Below are 21666 nucleotides of genomic sequence, written 5' to 3' on the forward strand. Positions count from 1 at the left end.
AAAGAGCTAGAGGGAAGAGATTTAAGGATGAAGAATGGAGAAAATGTGTCGGGTTTGTGTTTCTATCGTCAGTCAAAACTGCTTGTGGTTAATGAAGTGATTATTTTGTTTTTTGTTCAAAGTAAAATCTAAAAACAAAACAGTGAAATGAAGCAAACTTTTGCATTGTGGTGGGCTTTCTAACAAAAATATCTAAGGAAAGATTATCCCAGAAGTTTAGTTGACAAAACACAGAATCAGAGGTTTGGTAGGGAACATTAGACAACAAAATACCTCAACGAAGACCAAAGAAGACAGGTTAGGCAGGATTTTCTGGAGGTTATAAATCAATCCCACATCTCACCAAGCTCTGTTCAATACATCATGTGAAAATGGAGTATGGCACAAGAGAGAACCTCCTGAGAGAGAGATTGGTGGATTAATATGAGAAGCAGTCAAGAAGCCCATAGTAACTCTGGGAGAGAATCCGTTGAGTGGGCAACTTCATAAATCACAGCTGATGAAAGAAAGTCAGGAGAAGTACCGTTTGCCACAAACGTGCGGAAGAACGTGCTTCGGACCGTTAGGACCAGAACGGAACCTTTGGCTCAAGTGTAAACATCTGTGGGTGTTACAAACCTAAGAGCGGAGGTGACCCCATAATGCACGGTGTTCACAGCATTACGGTGTTTGGACTCGAGTTAGAACTCTGGAGAATAGTCTGGAAATTTGTCATGAACGGAATCCCGTACAGAAAACACAAAGTGAACGCCATAACCCCAGTAATAATCCCAAACTGGTCTCTACTGGACTTTACTTTTAGTTTCTTGCACATGCACAGACTCTCTCTCTCACACACACATTCACACGCACACAGGCATTTACTCTGTGTAATTTCCCTGCAGGCAATAAGAGCCCTCCCAGCAGGGGTACCCTTTTAGGCAAGGTCACACCAAGACAAACACAGGAGCATGTCAGAGGCTGTCTGATGGGGAAAAGATGTTTTCAGTCGAGAGGACCAAAAAACCTTTTCAACATTACCAAGCATCATTGTTTTATTCATGTTCCTGTGCTGGAGACACCGCTCCAGGGCGCAATCTGTCATCCATCCCATGTTTCGCACGGCTTTGACGAGAAGGGCCGTATGGATACGCACTGGAAGGAGTCTGCATACCGAGCGTCCATTAGCACAAATTAGATCTGTTTCCGTTAAAAAATGTTGGATAAGAAAACGGCCTAATGGTGAGAAACGCATGCAAGAACGGTCTGAATTAATCCCGGTGTGACATTCTGTTGTGTATAATCTGTATGTGTTTGTGTTGCAGCTTAAAGGGCAGGGAGACTTTAAGGCAGCCTCTATTTGGAAATAACATCCCCCCTCTTTCTTTCTTTCTTTGACTCTTCATTCTGCTCTCCTTCCCTGTGCCGCCCTCTTCTACTCCTCCTCATTTTCCTTGAGGTACGGTAGCAAACGCATCTTCTAGCAACTCCTGCTCCAACAACTAATCACGTCGGCTTCTCCCTCATGTGCTGCTGCCCCCACACCACCCTGCCCCCGCTGACCCCCTCCTCCCAGCCTCCACCCTGTCAGTGCCGGGACCGGCTGTCTGTGATGCATGCAGCAAAACCATTATGGCAAACCGTGGGGCTCTGCACCCCAACCCTCCCCCCCGCAAGGTGGTGAATCCAGGAGCGTGTTGGCTCACAAGACAGATTTCATCTAAAATTGGAAATACGTTTGCTCGTTTTCGTTGGAGAATTTTTGTCACATACCCGTCGTGTATAATCCTTTGTAGGCAGTTCATACATAAAATTAATGACTCCTCTAATCTGTTAACGTCACAGCTGATAATTCAGTTCTGTCATAATGTGTCTCCCACTGCCATTTTCTAAGTGATTCCCAAGAATAGCCGAGTAAGCTGCAGTGCAAATGCTAAAACTGTTGACGTTGTGTTACAGTAATAACTCCAAGAAAAACGGTTTTTTTTGTTAGCTTTTTTTCCTCACATGAACACAATCTATACACAATGTCTACTTTGTGTATAAGTAAAGAGGTTTCGCTCTAAATACTGTAGCAGATATTCAGTCGTTTTTTTCCCTCGTTACGTTTGGCTGAAACACCGATTGCAGGAGTTCATTTGCGGTGGAAAGTTCTCAAAAATATTCTCAGTTTAGGACTTTGAATTGAACTCATGCTCAAATAAAAAAAGTGGAATTGGTTAAAGGCTGAGATAAAAGTGTTTTTTTTTTTTTAAACTTGGTTCAGTTCAAGTCACATTAAGCTCAGGCTGGTTGCTACAAATGCTGTTTTTAACACTTTTACCCTCCAGTCGCTTTCACATTAGATATTTGCTGAAGTCGTTCACACTCAAGAGCAACTCAACTAAGCAGTCTAGAAAATCTTCAATTTAAGTCATTTTTCAGGTCCGGTTAAATAATTAAAAAATAAACAAATAAATAAATAGTGTGTAAATGTACTTCCTGTCATGTTAAAGCTACATAGTTTTTGCACTTTGTTCATTTATTTTTCAATCATACCTGCTTTAACATTTCAAACTCCATCTGGCTTGTGTGTGATCATTTGCTTATGCATCTGTATCGGTGAGTAATGACTGCGACTTAGAGCAAAGCGCCTTCCTTCTTGGACCCCTCTCCTTGCTGCTGCCTTTTTCACACTTCTTGGTATTCCCTGATACCTGACTGCGATCTGTCGTGTCCAGAGCCAATAGGAAGCATGTCGTCCATGGAGGTGAACGTGGACATGCTGGAGCAGATGGACCTGATGGACATGTCCGACCACGAGGCTCTGGATGTCTTCCTGCACTCTGGGGGAGAGGACAACAGCGCTGCCTCACCGGTCACAGGTAAATGTACAGAAAATCACACTGCAATATGTCGGTGAACTCTGGTTCAATTTATGTCTCAACTTTTGACTGGGCCAGGATAACCTCCAGCCTCCCCAACCCGTCTCCACATGTCCTTCTTTCGGTAAACTCGGCTCATCTCTCTCTCTCTGCTCTGAGAAAATAGGGAAGAAACTGTTTTACTGCGGGAATCAGGTGTTCAGTTTGCTCTGCAGCAGATGTATTTTTCCCACAGCTTGCATTTAAACTGTAGGCCAAAGAGCAGGGCCGTGCAGAGACCACTAAAGGGGCAGGTGCTCAACAACAAAAAAAGGGCACATCTAACCGCATTTTAGGACAGAATATTAACAAAGCCATTCAGCTTTCAGAGTTTAATAAACAATGATAAATGACAAAAATGTGAGATACACAATCAAAGCTAACAAACATATCCATATAGAGCATAACACTATGCATATGTAAGATATTTTATTAGTAATTTCTTTCTGCAGGTCTACTTTGTTATAGGAAAGTATTGCAATATTCAAACCCGCAATTTAGCAAGATATGTAAATCAGAGCTTCTGTCTTTACAGAATTACACTATTAAAAATATAAACAAGGGCACAATGCAACCTTTTAGTGACTGTAATCTATAAAAAAGAGCTGCCTGTTTGCTGCACTTGCAGTGGAGATGAAGATGGTCCATTCAGGAAAGCAGAGCTGCATCAAACTTTAATGTGGAACTGCAGAAAAAAACAAAACAAAAGCAAAAATTGAATTGTTAATGTATGTCACCATGAGAAAAGCCTACTGAGTTTTGCTTAAAAAAAACTTTTTTAAACATTTAATCACACATTCGTCTCATGAAGTGAATTTTTTTTTGCAAAACAAACTTATTTGTGAATGTCAGAAAAATGTTCTTGCTTTTCTAAGTTTTTGTTTGTGACTCAAAGTTTTGCTTGTGATTCTCACATGAGTCGTGGGCAGGGCCAAAATCACAAAAGATTTCTGATGTGTGCAAATAAAAGTTTATGTTTGGCAAATAAATTTTTTTGTTCACAAGACAAAAATTACCTCCTTAATTAAAAAGTTTTTTATACAAAACGATTTGTTGTTTAAAAAAGAAATCATTACAATTCAAAAAGTTTTGTTTACAATTTTATTTTACTTAACTGAGGTTAGTTTTTTTCCCCCCATTGAATAATTGGGGGGAAAAAAATACAACTTCATACTCTGCGAACCAGACCCTAAACTTACTTAAAGTCTGGATTGAGTTTTTTCCCCTTCATTAATGATGCACTTTTATTACATTCATTATATCTATCATGGTAATTCAGGGTGAGTTATTTTTAATTCTAAATGAATATCCTTGTTGGACTTTTATTTAAGTGTTATTCTCCTTCAAGGTACATTTACTTAACGTCTGAATAAATCCAATGTTACATTATGCAGCAAAGGAAATTAGAAGATCGGACATATATCCATTATGGAGATGACAGGTTTTGGACGGGCGATGTGCCCTTATTGCATAAGCGATACTAAAGAATGACTGATATCATTAAAGATATCAGTCATTCGCTTTTTAGTTATCTAGCTTTGCTAGCAAAGTCGTTAGCTAGCAGCTAGCTTATAGCGCAACAACAACAGCCTAATGTGTGTATGATAAAAATACTGAATTGATAGATAAGAACAGTTTTTCCTCACCTGGTTCTCTCCTCCCGCTCAGTAGTTCTTCAGAGAGGTAATGTTGTATTTCATTACCTCTCTGCTTAAACCGCGTCTCCGAGCTGAAGCAGAAACGACACTTCAACGATTTCCGTCATCTGACAAGTAGCAAGTTACTCCACTTTATTCACCAAAAATGTTTTTTTATTCACCAAAAACTGTTCTGTAATCTGGAACGGTCGCTACGTTGAGCTCCAGTTAGCCGCTTTATCTCACTGCGCGAGAGGCAACTGCGTCATGCGTCACGGGCAAAAGGTCAAAGGTAAGAAGGTGACCGGAGGGCTTATTATTTTATATAAAAAAGAAACAAAAAAGCAAAGAATTTTAGCACATGTTTTTATGTGTCAGAAGAGGGCTTAGGAAATAATAATAATACCAACAACAAAAAAAAAATTGACCAAAAGGGCACTTGGGGGCAAGGAGCAAAAAGGGCAGGTGCTCAAGCACCCCCAGCTACCCCTTTTGCACGTGCCTGCCAAAGAGTTTCGGTCTCATTTGACCAGAATACCGTCCACCACATGTGTGCTGTGCGTCCCTGTTTTTAACAAGTTAAGTAACTTGGGGAGGCTACTGGTTGCACTGGATTTTATGGCAAAACCAGGTCGAATTCAAATGCACTCCACACTCCCAAGTTTTTTTTTTTTGATGATTTTATGTGACAATCATAAAAAAAAAATGCAATGAAAATTTTTAAACGGTATGCGGGTAAATGTCCAATCTCTAGTTTCTTTGGGGAGAATTCCTTAAATTCACAGCTGCACGTAAATTTCAAAAAACTTCAGCAACTTTTATTTGTAGCTCATCGTTAGATGGTAAAAATGTCAAATGTCTGAATTATCTAGAGAGAAACGATTAATGCCAAATAAACACGTCTAAAAGACGCCGTCGCTCCTACAGCATTCTCTGTTCATTGACCCTAATTAAGTCCTTCTATTATCTAAAAGGTCCAGACATTGAGTCCTTCACAACCGAGATCAGCCTCCAGGTCCCCACACAGGCCGAGCTCCGACACAAGCTTTCGTCCCTGTCCTCCACCTGCACGGATTCAGCCAGCCAGGACACTGAGGCCGGGGAGGACGATGAGGACGAGGAGGAGGCCGAGCAAGGAGGAAGAGGCGGTGGCAGTGTTGTTGTTGGAGGAGGAGGAGGTGGAAGGAGAAGAAGACCCCCAGTAGTAGTGACCCTGGACGAAGAGGAGGTCCACCCGGACGCTGCGCTGGCGGACAGAGAGGACCAGGAGGATCAGAGCAGTCGAGACTGTGAGGAGAGGAGGCAGCAGGTTTGAGGACAGATGGACCTGATTTAAAGAGTGAAAACCCTCAGAGCTGCCAAATCAAACTTAGATCTATATTCTATTGTATTCTATTTATTGGCTTTTATTCCCAAAAACCTTTCATTTCATCAGAGAGACGACACTGAGGTTGCACTAACTGCCACATAAAACTTGCCTTAAGACCAGTGATGTAAGTTCAGTCTGATCAAATGTTTTTCCAAGATGTTTGTGATCCGTTTTTTTTTTTTTTTTTGGGGGGGGGGGGGGGGGGGGGGGGAGCTCAGAGTGAACTGAAATAGTTTCAGGTTTTTCAGAGAATCGGATTTGGTATTACAGGCTTCTTGCTCAGTCTTAAAAACAACAACAACAACAACAACAACAACAACAACAACAACAAAAAACATGTATGAAAGTTGCTATAATTATATTCCGGATATAAGACTATATTATTTACACGTGAATCTCAATAAGTTTCAATCAGCAAACCAAACATTTCAGCAATATTTTTTTTTCTTCAAAAAGAGAGAAGCATTTACAAAAATTAAAAATAAAGGAATCAATAATAAATCTTTCAATAAAAAGAACACCCTTTACTTGAGATTAAGCTTAAAGTATTTCTAGCCAAACTGAATTGAACTGGCACGAATTGCATTTAATTAATCTTGGGGGGGCCAAGATACAACAGAACTCTTCTTGTGACTACCTTTTTTGCTTGATAGTTTCATATTACTTTATTTTGTGTCAAATCAGCTGCGTTTACTTCAGTCATTCATGCAGCCAATTTGGTCATTTTTGTCCCAATCCAGAGGCTCAATTAACATTTTTTAAATGTTAATTGAGGTGGTTGATTAGTTCATTTTAAACTCCTGCTTTAAAATAACTCCTGCTCGTTATTTTGATCATGGAACCGAGACGCACAGAATTGCGCAACACCTTGTTGAAACAATAATCACCGAGATTACTATTGTTGTTGGGTCATTAATTTGAGCACGTTATGTTGATTTTTTTGTTGTTGTTCTTTAATAAAATACGAACGTTTAAAGCCAGTCAGAGGATGTGCTGCTCTCAGCCTCCTGGCTGCGTTCAGTTTGCCATCTAATGTCGATATCGATTCAAAACCTTCCGCGATCGACATATTGCACTGCTGCTCTAGCAAAGCACAAACAGTTCAGAAACAATATGAAATGGGAAAAAAGGCTATTTATTAACTGATTAAGTCATGTTTTAGATTGTTCTTAAAAAACTAATCAGTCACGCAGCTGATTAGTGGGTGCATTCACGGCTGCACAGTGAATCCATTGATTTTTTACAGCAGAGAGCCGCTCCCCTCTTGAGGGTACTGCGTACCCCCGCTAAATATTTTAGGGGTACGCAGTACCCTGCCGTACCCCCTTACTTTCACCCCTGGCTGCACCCCTATGCGTTGCATACCCTGCATTGCGCCACTGAATGCGCTTCCTAACAAGACGCTCCAAAGCATTATTTAGCAATATAAGGTGTTGTTTAATTTATTTTTAACATTGTATTTTCATACATTTATGCTAGGGGTGCCCAAGTCTAGTTTTCCAGAGCTACCATCTGCAACTTTAGATGCATTCCTTTTCTAACACACCTGGATCATTGACTCGTTATAAGCCTCTACAGAACTGAGTTGCTGGTGATGAGGGAAGTCAACCTTTTGTCTGGGGTGTGTTTTAGGAGGGATGCATCTAAAAGTTGCAGTCTGGAGGACTGCACCTGGGCACTCCTGATTTGTAACGTCAATGTGGCCTATTGAGGGTGGCCAATAAGCTGAAGTGGCCCTCGGGGAAATTGAGTTTGACACCCCTGAGCTAAGCAGAGCTGCATTCAGCTGTAAAGTTTGTTTTTATTCAAACTTCAACAGTTTTCTAGTTGTTCTGGTGAGATAGTGACATCAATTTGTGACATCATGCGAATTGATGTCACAAAGGGAATTGATGTCGCTCTTGTGGTACAAGAGTGACATCACAAAGCTGTACGGTCATAACCATTGCAGAATTCAGAGAGCAACTACGATTGTCAAAAGCAAACACGTTTGTCCAGACACAAGACTTAATAATGAGTGAGAGCAGTAAGGCATCCTGTTCTGATCAAACAGAACAGAGCTTAGCCAGAGAAACGGAAAGACTCACAGGCATCTTGAAAGACCTTAACAAGATAGCTATCGAGAGACAACATCTGATTCAAACAAATGAGGAGCTGAAGACGGATATAGAACAGGCTGCTCAAGAAAAACACAAACTCCTTCGGGATAAAAATGAGCAATTCGAAAATCTGTTGACAGCGAACAAAACTTTAAATGAGCACAAGATGACCCTGGAGCAGAGACGTACCGCCCTGGAGAAGACAAAGACCGCGCTGGAGCAGAGAAACAATGCTCTTGAGCAGAGAAACACTGCCCTGGAGCAGACGAACACCACCCAGGAGCAAATAGATGACACTCTGGAGGACATAAACGACACCCTGGAGCAGATTAACGACGGCCTGGAGCAGAAGAACTACGACCTGGAGCAGAGAAACACCACCCTGGAGCAGGAAATGGCCACTCTGCAGGACACGCACAACAAGCTTACGCATAGAAATACCACCCTGGAGAACAGACTCACCGCAGTGGAGCAGAATTACATGGCCCTGGAAATGGAAATGATCGCCCTGGAGAAGAGAAACATCGCCCTCAAGCAGACAAACATCACCCAGGAGCAGATAGACAACGATCTGGGGGAGATAAATGCCAACCTGGTCCAGATTAACAACTCTCTAGAGCAGAGAATCACTGTAGTGGAGCAGGGTTACACGACCTTGGAGCAGATTAACTCCACCCTGGAGAAGAAAAACTCTGCCCTGGAGAAGAGAAACGTTGCCTTGGAGCAGAGAAACGCCACCCTGGACCAGAGATACGTCGAAATGAAGCAGAGAAACACCGACCTGGACCAGAGATACGTTGCCCTGGAGCAGAGAAACCCCTTCCTGGAGCAGAGAAACGCCATCCTGGACGAGGAAACGACCAAACTGTTGGAGGATATCACCGGACTGGAGGAGGATTATGACAATCTGCTGGAGCAAACAAACGAGCTGCTGGAGAAAAACGACATCCTCGAACAGGAAAACAACATCTTGGAGGAAGAAAACGAAGCCCTGAAAGTGAATCGCACCGTCCTGCAGCAGAGAAGCCTCACCTTCCAGCAGCAAAATACCGCGTTGGAGCAGCAAAACACCGCCTTGGAGCGTATGAGGACCGAACTGGAGCTTGAAATTCAACAGCTGAACAGTAGGCTGAGGGACAGAGAGGAGCAGCAGAGCCAGCAGCCATCTGAAGAAGAAACCCATGAAGACAGTCAGTCGGTTACATACCAGCCACAGGAGCAGCCATCTATATTCAAACGTGTGGTCAGGGGCTTCACCAATACTCTTGTGAAAATGTATAAAACAGGCACACTGAGGTATTGGGTCGAACTCTAGTACTTCTAAATAAAGAAGTCTCTTGAGGGCTCCAAGCTTCACACTTGATTGTCGGTGGCAGAAAAGCTTGAGGGCAGCAGGACTGCGGTGTCAGTGGAGCTTGACACTTGGGGGCTGATGGTGGAAGAGCTAATCACTTAAAAGATGTTTGCAGGAGAGCTTGAGGCCCGCAGGACTGCGGTGCTATGGGAACTTGATGCCATCGAACTCAGGTCTCCTTCGTCACCAGAATCTCCTTCGTCACCAGAAAATCAGACTCGCTGGTCTCTTAGCCAACCTCCAGGGTTTTGTTGCGGGTCCTATCGGTTTCCCGGCCTGCTTCCATGGCTTCATAGAAAGGCTTGCTGGTCTCTCGGCTGGCCTCCAGGGTTTTGTTGAGTGTTCTCGCCAGTCTCCGGAGCCTCTTCGTGGGTCCCATTGGCCTCCCGGTTCCTGCTCCACCGTTTGGAGCAGGAACCGGGAGGTTCCAGCTCCAAACGTTTCTTGGAAACAAACGTTTCTTGGAAACGTTTGTTTCCAAGAAACTTTGGGAGAGATGTTGGTTTCAGCTTGATGGTTGGTAAAGAATAATTTTGGGAAATGTAATGCAATTTAGGGCTGTACAGTGGCGCAGTTGGTAGAGCTGTTGCCTTGCAGCAAGAAGGTTCTGGGTTTAATTCCTGGCCCCGGTCTTTCTGCATGGAGTTTGCATGTTCTCCCTGTGCATGCGTGGGTTTTCTCCGGGCACTCCGGTTTCCTCCCACAGTCCAAAAACATGACTGTTAGGTTAATTGGTCTGTCTAAATTGTCCCTAGGTGTGAGTGTGTGTGTGCATGGTTGTTTGTCCCGAGTGTCTCTGTGTTGCCCTGTGACAGACTGGCAACCTGTCCAGGGTGACCCCGCCTCTCGCCCGGAACGTTAGCTGGAGATGGGCACCAGCAACCCTCCTGACTCCACTAAAGGACCAGGGTGTAAAGAAAATGGATGGATGGATGTTTACCTTGATGTAAATCTATAAATCGATCACTTACTAGATTTCTGTGTAATTTTGCGTCAATTCATCTCAGTAAAAAACAGAACTTCTCACTTCTAGACTACTCTCCAATTCAGTTTAAATTACATTCAAAAATCAATTTATTGTACCTTTTATCCAATTTTCTTCAAAACGTTTTTGTAAATGCTGATGGCTGTGAACAGAGTAGCTGTCTGTATTACAGTGAATCTGAAGTAGCCTCTGAATGAAGACAGGTCATGATTCTGGAGTTAATTTACTGATTTTTAGTGTAGCACAGTGTTTTCTTCTGTTTCTCTCTTTTCACTAAAATGTTTCAGATATTTAAGCTAAATAACATGAATGAATAGCGCCATTTAAATAAGATGGATTCTTCATGAAATAGCATTACAGACAACAGGGCCGTGCAGAGACCACTAAAGGGGCAGGAGCTCATAAAAAAAAAAGGGCACATCCAACCGTATTTTAGGACAGAATATTAACAAAGCCTCTCAGCTTTCAAAGTTTAATAAACAATGATAAATTACAAAATTGTGAGATATACAATCAAAACTAAGGAGAATCTCTATATAGAGCATACAACTAAGCATACGTAAGATATTTTATTAGTAATTTCTTTCTGCAGGTCTATTTTGTTATAGTATTGCAATATTCAAACCCGCAATTTAGCAAGATATGTAAATCAGAGCTTCTGTCTTTACAGAATTACACTATTAAAAATATAAACAAGGGCACAATGCAACCTTTTAGTGACTGTAATCTATAAAAAAGAGCTGCCTGTTTGCTGCACTTGCAGTGGAGATGAAGATGGTCCATTCAGGAAAGCAGAGCTGCATCAAACTTTAATGTGGAACTGCAGAAAAAAACAAAACAAAAGCAAATATTGAATTGTTAATGTATGTCACCATGAGAAAAGCCTACTGAGTTTTGCTTAAAAAACTTTTTTAAACATTTAATCACACATTCGTCTCATGAAGTGAATTTTTTTTTGCAAAACAAAATTTTTGCGCTTGTCAGAAAACTTTTCTTAATATTCTAAGGTTTTGTTTGTGACTCAAAGTTTTGCTTGTGATTCTCACATGAGTCGTGGGCAGGGCCCAAAATCACAAAAGATTCCTGATGTGTGCAAATAAAAGTTTATGTTTGGCAAATAATTTTTTTTGTTCACAAGACAAAAATTAGCTACTTAATTAAAACGTTTTTTAAACAAAACGATTTGTTGTTTAAAAAAGAAATCATTACAATTCCAAAAGTTTTGTTTACAATTTTATTTTACTTAACTGAGGTTAGTTTTTTCCCCCCATTGAATAATTGGGGGGGAAAAATACAACTTCATACTCTGCGAACCAGACCCTAAACTTACTTAAAGTCTGGAATGAGTTTTTTCCCCTTCATTAATGACACACTTTTATTACATTCATTATATCTATCATCGTAATACAGACTGCTCCTGCTTTCTGCCCACAACCATCAGCATCTATACAACAGCTCTGAAGAAACTTGGATGAGTCACAACATTTAACTTACTTTTGGGATTATTAAGCATGAGAGAATAATCCAGAAAAAGCAGATAAAGCTTCATAAAAAAAAAAAACTCCTTTGAAATTGAATTATTTTAGGATTTGTGAAACATTCAGAGTACGAAGCATTGTGAAGGTAAATGATTGACAAAAAAAAAAAAACTGTTGAAAAACATCCAGAAATGTAGTAGAGAAATGTGAAAATAAGAAACATCGTGGATGTTTCTATAGCTCTGCATGGTGAGACTGAGCAAAGCCTGTTCCCGAGAAAGGAAATGAGGTCATAGATAAGTCATCGGTCCAACTCAGTGAGCTCAAATTCTGTTCATGCTTTATAGTGAAACGTATTGTGCATAAATCCTAAACCTGTTTTCTGATTGTTGGAACTTTAACTGAACATATAATAGTGTTTTTACCTCTCAAATGCAGATAATGGAAGAGAAAAAAAAAAAAAGGAACTACCTTCGGCTCCATCGGGACTGTGATCCTAATCTTCCTTTCACGGAACAAAAGTTATGTATTAAAATCAAACCAAACTCATTTCCTTTTATCGGATATTATTTCATTTAGCTCATCCACATTTTTTAAGACACATCTACAGTTTTCCTGATAAAACAGGGGAAAAAAAAAACATACAGCAAGTGCAGCTTCAAATTTTGTAAAGTTGTCACTGCAGGACGATGGTCCTGATTGAGTAAAGCATATCCACAAAGCATCGTTTGAACAGACGGAACGAAAGCTGTTTCTGTGCCAGTATGAATTAGATTTTCGGTGCAATTTAGATGAATGGAGCCGATTAACGACGTGCAGAGGGCACAAACTGTTCTTACTTTCATTATGGATAAATGTGACAACCAGCTCTCGTGTGCCAAATTTCTGTCTGTATTCCTGTCAGAACTGACCGTACTGCTGACATGCTGGCAAAAGGTTTCAGTTGTTTTAGAAACATTTGCTCACACAAACAAACATGAACCTTGGCCATGACCTGTACATTTTGGACAGATTTCTTCTGAACTAGGACCAAATCCCCGTCTCGGAGCGTGCTATGCACTGGACATCGGTCTGAAGGCTAACCCTTGTCCAAATCTTTATTTAGTTTTGTTTTTTGGGGGGTCGGAAATTGTTAATATTTGTGCAGTGTAAATGCATTTTTCCCTCCATTTTTCTTACCCTTTAATTTTCTTGACTTGTTAATGTTTCTGCTCAAGAGTGAATTGATTTCCCTCGAAGCATTTTGAGAAAAAAAAAAGAAAAAGAAATGTGAGCAAGATTAAAAGTGTGAGTGAAAACACCTTGTTTGCTCATTACTGAGTTACGCTCCTGCATGTTTGGAAAGAAAAGTGTCTCTTAAACCAGAAGTTACTTTTCTCTGTGTGTATTAATTCTGTTTTTCCCCAGAGATATAAGGCATCACCACTCCAACACTGAGAGTAAATGTCTTTTCAAGGCTCAAAGTTGCTGTGTGGGTTTATTTTGAATAGTAAAGAGCGCTGATGTACAACAGTCATTTCACTGCACTTTAAAGTTTTAAGAGCTACTGGGGCAGCTCACAAACACTGGATGCAAATGGAGTGAGTGGGTTTCTGTTTACTTTGCAGCTTGTAGGAGAACATCTCAGTTGGCTGTTTGTTTTGTAATGGTTTTACATTTTTGGTTTAGTTAATTCAAATGTCTGTTGTTTTTTTTCTTACTTTTGGCCAATTCTCTACATTTTGACTTATTTGCCTTCTTTAGGTTAATGTGGATGTTTTAGACCAAGTCTTTCTTGGGGCTGGAGTTACTTCTGTCTTTTCCCCTCCCATTTTCTCCAGTCTGTGTACCTTACAGTGACTGCATGTTATAGAACAAATAAAGATTGTAGAGTAAATCATGTGTTAAAGGAATCCAGCGCTGCCAAAGGATGTCTAACCATTCCTTTCAATCCTGTTTTTGACTACATTTTATGAAAACCTAATTTAAACAGCATGCTAGTGATAGTCTGCATGCTATCAATAGCATTCAGACCATCTAGCTAAAAGCTTTTTAGCTAGCAGTTATCACACTCGATTGACCAATTTAATGTTGTGAAACACAGTAGTGGCCCACAAACATTAGCATTGGGGGTGGGGGCTCAATAAACGAGCAGAAAGTTTTGCTTTGAAAGACGATAGTAGACCCTTTCAGTTTTTTAATGTTTCTGCTTATTACATTTCAGTTTTTTCCACACTGCATGTAGTACATTACTATAGGTCAGCATGCTAGTCTAGATGCTACAATTATTTAGTTTCTTAGCTAATTTTAGTTGTTACATGTGTCTTTTCACACTGGAGTATGTGAGGTAGGTCAAGATGCTAGTCAGCTAGCTTTAGCTTTTTAGCTCATTTTCGCTTATAAGCCGTGTCCTGACCTTACAGTTCAGCTTTGTAAACATTGTTCTGCACAAATTTCTAATACTCTTTAGGTGGGATTTTTGCATTAGCTTAAAGTTTTTACTCTTAAGTTTTTCTATTTGCGTTTTGCTTTATTCTGCTGCTTCTACCCATTTCATACATTTCGAGTCTTCTTTTGACTTCAATCCAATTCTCCCTAAAAATGTTTAAGGATTCACACTGGATGTTCACAGGAAATGCTAATTTTTCTAGCTGAATTTCATATTAGCTTTGATATGGCTTTTTGATGAAACTCCTTAAAATAATTGTGGCTTTTAAATGAAGCTTATTAAACCATTTTGATTTCCACATTTTTGTATTTAATGATTTGGAAACATTTCAGTAAAGTTTGATTGTGGAAACTTTGGCTCTACTTAAATATTACTGACATGTAATAACATGCAAATAAAATATTGATGAGGCAGCACAAAGTAATTTCCTCCTGTACTCAAATGGAAACTCGACACAAAGAAACGAGACACAAGTAGGTTGGAAAGGACTGACAGTGAATTGTCTGTAAGTTTTTATTAAACCTTAAGTACAAACTGCAAAAGTAAAAAACTGTAAATATAACCAACATGAAACTCTTTCCCAATGAAAGGAAAGGCCGACGCACGGCTTTAATAAATTAAGTCACCAGAGATCCCATTGTGAGCAAGTAGTTTATATTGTAGAAAATGGAAGAAAAAAAAAACAAGAGAACTAAGCAATAAAACAAAAACTGGAAGAAAAAAAAATCCCGTAAGAATAAAATATATTGTAAGGCCATAAAAACTTGACAACCACTTTTTATGAAGCTGAAAACACCTTGGTATTTCTTTAAATAGTCCTAAAACAGTTCAGTCTTCTGCGAGGGACAAATACCGACAAACTGGATTATAGGATTTTTTTTTTTCCTTGACAGTCACCACTGGCAAGCTCAGTGCAACATGAGTAGCTACTACATTTTTGTTGAATTTTCAGTAATGAAAATGTAAAAACCCATTTTTTGTCAACATATCCTTTTTTTTCCCTTTTCTTTAAAAAAGTAAAGCTAAACAAACAAAACTAGGCTGGAGGAAAAAGGGGGAGGGGGGGAAGAGTGTAGGGGTCAGGAGGGGGCAATCATTGGCTACTCAATATCTTCTTTCTTAGTGATATAAGCAGCACTTAAAATTTTTATACACATTTACCAGAGCAAAACCCTGTAAGCATCTAACTCACACAGATGAAGAAAGGGAATTGTAAGGCTTTTTCTTCATCAAGCACTCTCCTCTCTGGAAAACTCTCTCTTCTGCATTCTTTTCCTTCCTTTTCTTTCTTACTTAACCCTGGAAAAAGGCTCAAGTATTTAAAGAAATTTACAGGATATATGTACAAAAAAGTTGATGTTTGTTTGTTTGTGTTGGACATTTTTCCTCTGTAAAAATGACTCATAATATATCTGGAAAAAAGGGGACAAAATAGCAAAAAAAAAAGCAAAGAAAGGAAAAATCGATATTTCACATTTTACACTCATTAACTAGTGGCTCTACTTGAGATAACACATCAGCTCAACAAATGGGAAACAAAAAAAACCCCCAAAAAATAATAATATAATAATAATTAATGTTTACTGGTACAGATGAAACAAGAGGACTGGAAGAATGGAATGTTAACACGATTGCACATCTAGAACCAGAAAAGCCTGAAAGCCTTTCTGACCTGTGGGGCGTGAAGCAGGCGCCAAACGCCCCCCTCAAACATCTTTTTTTATTTTTTATTTTTTTTATTTTTGTGTTGTTATACAGTAATTATAACCAACAGCACCAATAAAACGGATCTCCTCGTCAAGTGTCAGGCACCGATTTCTGGCGAGAGATCCCTCCGTGTCGACGCGGCAGTGAGGCTCTGCTTCGCTCACGTCCGCCGACGGACAAAACAAAATAAAATACGAGAAGAAACCAAACCAAACCTAGCAGAAAAAAAAAAAAGCTAAAGATTCAAAATAGAACTCAAAAAATGTAGCCAACCAACATCGTCTTTTCAAGTTTTTAAATCTTGCATCACCTCCTTTAAAGAAAATCTGCAGGAAATGCATCACAAACGCATAAAATTCAATAAGAAAGGACTCTTCTTCCTTAAAATCAAGGACAGAGAGAAACTTTGGGTAACTACTTAACGTCATCTGGAAGGGGGAGAAAAAAAAATTAAACGTGGTGGTGGGGGGTGGGTATACATTTTATTCGTTCCAAGTTTTAACAAGGATGGGGGGGTTCAGTCTCAGGAGCAAGTGATGCAAGAAAAAGGTAACAAATGTAACCCATTCTGAGTCAGAGAGGATGGAGGGGTAAAAAATGGGGCCCTGTCAAGTCTTCCTCTGAATGTTAATGCTTGTACTGTCGATTCAGAGCAGGTCGGGGGGAGACTAAAAAAATCATAAAAAATATCACTCGAGATAAAAACTAATTCTTCTTTCACACTAGTGCAAAAAAGACATCTTGCTTTGCGTTTATTTTTCTGTTTTTCAGAAACAAGCTGTCGCTAAAGGAGAGGTGAGCGAAATGGAGACTGAGCTCGGGGGGGAGGACTGTGGGGGGGGAAAGTGATCCTGCTTAATGTAGAAACAAAACAGAAGTGGCAGAAGATCCCCCCCCCGCTTGTCCGCTTCAGGACACGGCCGCCGCCTTCGGCATGTGGATGGACGACAGGCGGGCCAGGGACACCTCCACAGTGGCGCGCTTCCGGGGCCCCCGCTTGGCTGGCGATGCTTTAGCGGGGCTTAGAGTGTGGCAAGAGTCTCCCCCTCCTCCGCTAACAATGACAGCTCCCCCTCCGACGCCTCCGTTCTTTAGCATGGCCCTACCGCACACCTGGTTCACCAAACTGTTGATTTGCTCCTGTATGGGAAACAGTGTTACGGAAAATGTGGTGAGAACAAACACAAGTGGGATGAACCTGCTCTTGTAGACATTTTCATTTTTAAAAGAACTTGATGATCTCCACAGTTACATCTCCTGCTAGGGTTGAGAAGATGCTTTTATTTATAATCAAGCACAGGTGCATTTGACTGCGCCCTGATCAGCTTGTGACGGCGTCGGCTGCACACCGACGCAGTTTTCAGAAGGCTAGCATTTCTGTATGAATATGTGTTTTTATTGGTTTTACGTAAACTTTTCATCTTATGAGAGATTTAATTTTCTTCAAGTAACAGTCGTCAACATTAATCAAAATAAATGCATGAAATACATGCTTCTGCATGAACAAAATCTAGACAACATATGAAGTTCACTTTTTGAATTGTATTAGAGCAAACAGATTAGCTTCCATAATACTGTTGTTAGCCCGCAGCTGCATTTGCAGATGTACATTATATAAATAGAGAAAAAAAACAAAGACAATACGAGAAAAGTTCAACTGTAAATACATTTGGTTACGCTTTCAACAGCCAGAGTTAATCGTTTATTTATAAGCCGACAAACTCATTCTGAAAGAGTGTCAACGGCGAGTGTTCAGTTTTATTTTTAAGTTGACGCCGCCCCCTTCTGGACACAGAGAGAACATCTCACCTCGTCATATCGATACATCATCTTAAGGCCCCTGCAGGACTTGTGCTTCTCCACGTAGCGCAGTGCACACTCCAGACAGAAAACCACGTTGTCCGTCTCCTGAACCACCTGCAAAGATGTGAAAACGATGCAATATTACCACTCGGGATACAGATCGAAGAGCAACAGGAATGTTTGCGACCCTTTTTAAATGTCCTCCGCTCTTAGATCATTGTTCTCACTTTATTATTGTGAAAAGGTCTCACCATGGACAGGTAGCAGAGGTGTTGACAGATTTGGCAGCGTCTCTCCAAGGACTCCAGTGCCAGCCATTTCCCGCGGGGCTTCTTGCGCCCGTCGGCGGGGCCAAGGTTGCCGTCGTGCGTGCCGTACCGGGCAGAGGACAGCAAACCCGCGTTATAAAGTTCCTGACGTTGGTGCAACTCTATGTTCCTGGAGGACGAGACGGAAGCAGGTTCAGAAAGAGGCAGAAGACCGTTTTCAGACCAGAACCTGTCGACGTGTGATTGCAACTGAGCAAACAGAAGTGAACTTTCTATGGTGATATTTACAAAATGTTTATATGAATTCCAAATACAACATGGACAAATACTGGGCAAAGAAGAAGTGACACACTTAGAAAAATGTAAATGTGTTTGATCTTTTTAGGCACCAGGTCAGCTACAAGCACCAAAGTAAAAAATAAAAAATGGAAGCTTCAAAACTGATCAAAGTTTCCATCACACTCTTTCTACCAACTAAAGTACTTTAATTGCCTTATAGAATAATCCTTCCTTTTTTTTTAGAGCAATACAGCACTGACACTCTCCCACAACAGTTGCTGCACCCTGCTGGTGAGCTGGCTGAAGGAAGGCTCCCACTTTTCTGACTGTCATGGTGAGAGAGCAAAAAGAATCACTACTAGTCTCTCTCATACAGGTAATATCAATTTAAAACTACTGTTGGAAAACTAGAAGTGGGATCTGTAAAGCGGTCGACTGCAGGAAACTAATTACCCAATTTATTTTTGTGTTATTCTAAAAATGCCTGAAATTATACATTTGAGGCAAAAATGTGTAATACTGTAAACAACACGTAGTTACTACTTCTAAATTTAGTGGACATTTCTGCTCTAGCCTGTGCATCAAAATAACAACACGTTATAGTTACAATACAACTATAACACGATATATTAAAATAAATAAGTGATCCCTTCATGCTGTATAATTTTATTTAAAATTCTGGAGTAAATACTTATGTTATACTATGTTATTACATACAAAAAGTCTAGCCTTTCAGTCTACAATGACTCTACAATTCAAAGCCTTAACCTGGTCACGTTACAAATATTTTAAATCAAGACTTATTTTAGATCTGTGACATTATAAATAAGTGTTTTTGTGTGGTGTGGCATCCTGCCTGAGGTCTTTGAGTAGGGAGGAGATGGTGGTGAGGAGAAGGCCGTTGTCCCTCTTGGACTCGGCGGTGGCGATCTGATACAGTAGCTTCTCCATGGAGAAGGGCTTGGCTATGCAACGAAATTTCAGGTCCTGGGCAAAAAGCAAAACAAGCATAAATCACATGCTACATATGCAATTCATTTCTTTTAGTGAACCAATGTAAATAGTCGACTTTTCTTTCCAAATATCCCTTTTGCGCAAGTAAAAACTTTTTGGATTTTTCTTGCAGAGTTAAAAATGTTGAATTAAATTCTAAAAAATAAAAAAATAAAAACATCAGAGTCTGCTTTATTTGACCCAACGTCCAAGTTACTGCTGGGTATATCGGCTCATATTCGGCACAACCATTATGTTCACCTGGTGTCATGGACTGACCTTTGCAGCCTGGTAACCCAGGTTCATCCAGTGTGGCGTGGCAAAGTGCACCGTCTCCGACACGCTGTAGCCACAGCACACTTTAGAGACAAAGGCACCGGGGAAGCAGACCACAAACTGACCACTCCGCTGGACCGTACGGTAAACCTTGATGCCTTCACGGCACAGCACCTCTGGAGAGATCTGGAGGGTTAACGACGAGAGAGAGAGTAAGGGAAGAGTTCCCAAACAATCTGACAAAATGTTACACTTTTCAGATCTAAAATAAATGTTGTTTCTGGTATTTACGGCAGGACATGGCTAAAGTTGGCATGGAATGAACTACATGTTGGTTGGATGGATGGAGAGTCTAGATATGCAAATATCTTTCCATTTTCCCCCCCATTTCTTATTCGGATCTCTAAAACACAATTCCAGACTTTCCCAGACTTCATTGGTTTGAAAAGCGTTATTTTTGAGGAATAACGATTCCTCACAATTCCTACACATTCATACAAAGGCATGAAGCAAAAGTTCTACTGCTCCCACACAGACACTACTCACCATAATATTCTTCTCCAGCATTTCTAGTCCTGGGGTGCCATTGGCTTGAAGCAGTGTATGGACCACCTTGTCCAGCTTAGCCTTCTCCTCAGCAGGGACAGAATACCTGCCAGAGAACAGAGGTCTCATCCCGTTAATCTAAGCTTTGCGTGTTACCGCGATACGGCAGGTCTTAAACGCAGGTCGGTGACACTTACCAAATGCAATCAGCACCAGTGTGTAAGTAATCAATATATGGAAGGCGATTTTGGTCTCGAGACCAGCATGAGGTAGAAAAGACCATGCCAATATTTAGCCAGGGAATGGTCACCCCTGAAAAAAATGGGACGGAGGCGTTGATGACTGCCGAGTTCACCGCAGGCAGAGTAACGCACAACATTTGACAAGGTGCGCCTGATAAAGCTCGTTGGTCTGTACAAATATACAAATGCAGTAATGTCTTACCAGGCACAGCACCCAGATGCCTCAGTATGGATCCAGAATTATTTGGAAGGACGGTGAGGTTCCATCCATGTCTGAGGAGAGAGGGGAAAAAATAATATTTAACAAACATCTTCAACGAAACACCTGTGAATCCTCCGACAGATTGCTCTGCAAAGACTTCTGTTTGACACTCGGGTCAGACCCGGATGTTGAATAGTGTTCACAATTTTGTTCCTGCAGCACCGAAGCTGAAATTTCAGCGCTCTAAACACCTCTTATTAGGGGCTAACAGTGGTGAAACGCTCATTAGCTGAATTAGTCTAAAAGTAGGTCAATGTCTGAACCACTCCATGCATTTGTCATGTCGCGGTAAGAGATTCTTCGTCAGCGCAGGCAGAGCATCTGCGTGGCATAACATGAGCTTAAGCCGTGTCGTTGCCACGCCACTAAAGTAACGTCTGAGCTGAAGTTTCAACAATAACCGGTGAAAACCCTCATTTTGCAGCTCAATTTCGTTCATCCGAATGTTTAGGATATTAAATGCGAGGCCCTTACTTTGAAAATGGCTCTGATTTTCCTGTTGGGAAACCACTGCCGTGTGTACTGGTGTCCACCTTTCCACAGTGGACTGCCACGTGGGTGTCTCTCTGCTCCACTATCCTCCAGTATTCTTGCTGTAAAAAGAGGAGAAAAAAAACAACTGTTGACTTAGAAATGCATGAAGCATATTCCAGGTGTTGTACTGAAGTGATGAATGGTTTCCTTCAGCAGCTTGACGTTCTCATTTTACCCACAGTTGCAGAATAAATTCAGCCACTAAAAGTTGTTGACTTTCCTTTTCTCGTTTGATGTGGGGGGTTTTTTTTTGGGAGGCTTACCTCAACCTCAGCAGCTCCAGGTTCCTTATTAAAGCACATGGTCATGGTGTTCCGGGCTATCCTGAAGAAGTTGGTCAAGGAAACCGATTTCCCCTGCAAAAAAAACGCTAAATTATCCATCGGAAGAGACTAAATGTCATGATTGGGAAAAAGAAACCAGGGAGATGCAAACCAAAAGAAAGGACGTGAAGAGAAAATGAGTAAAAGGAATAATTTTTTCCCCCTCCAAACTTCAAAGTTTGTTTAAGTCAAAGACTGGA

At 40.8% G+C, this 21666-nt stretch overlaps 2 protein-coding genes across 4 annotated transcripts in view; one reads left to right on the top strand and one right to left on the bottom strand.

The window, feature by feature from the left end:
• The window catches only part of dtnbp1b (dystrobrevin binding protein 1b), a 34370-nt gene extending 28187 nt beyond the window's left edge, over positions 1–6183 (top strand). For 2 of the 3 annotated variants that reach the window (XM_008422059.3, XM_081612644.1), the window contains exons 3-4: positions 2700–2843; positions 5494–6183. In XM_008422059.3, coding sequence (XP_008420281.1) covers positions 2700–2843; positions 5494–5834 — 485 coding nt within the window. In that variant the 3' untranslated portion in view covers positions 5835–6183. The remainder of the gene's footprint in view (positions 1–2699; positions 2844–5493) is intronic. The other variant, XM_081612645.1, reaches the window with a different exon arrangement.
• An 8523-nt stretch (positions 6184–14706) lies between these two features.
• jarid2b (jumonji and AT-rich interaction domain containing 2b) overlaps positions 14707–21666 on the bottom strand; it is a 112621-nt gene continuing 105661 nt past the window's right edge. Inside the window, exons 9-18 of the mRNA XM_008422063.3 lie at positions 21407–21499; positions 21084–21202; positions 20550–20620; positions 20303–20417; positions 20106–20211; positions 19563–19745; positions 19147–19277; positions 17994–18180; positions 17749–17856; positions 14707–17079 (exon numbers count right to left, since the gene is read on the bottom strand). Coding sequence (XP_008420285.1) covers positions 16849–17079; positions 17749–17856; positions 17994–18180; positions 19147–19277; positions 19563–19745; positions 20106–20211; positions 20303–20417; positions 20550–20620; positions 21084–21202; positions 21407–21499 — 1344 coding nt within the window. The 3' untranslated portion in view covers positions 14707–16848. The remainder of the gene's footprint in view (positions 17080–17748; positions 17857–17993; positions 18181–19146; positions 19278–19562; positions 19746–20105; positions 20212–20302; positions 20418–20549; positions 20621–21083; positions 21203–21406; positions 21500–21666) is intronic.

The sequence above is a fragment of the Poecilia reticulata genome, chromosome 11 (assembly GCF_904066995.2).
Source record: "Poecilia reticulata chromosome 11, P_reticulata-male-v2, whole genome shotgun sequence".
Classification (NCBI taxonomy): Eukaryota; Metazoa; Chordata; class Actinopteri; order Cyprinodontiformes; family Poeciliidae; genus Poecilia; species Poecilia reticulata.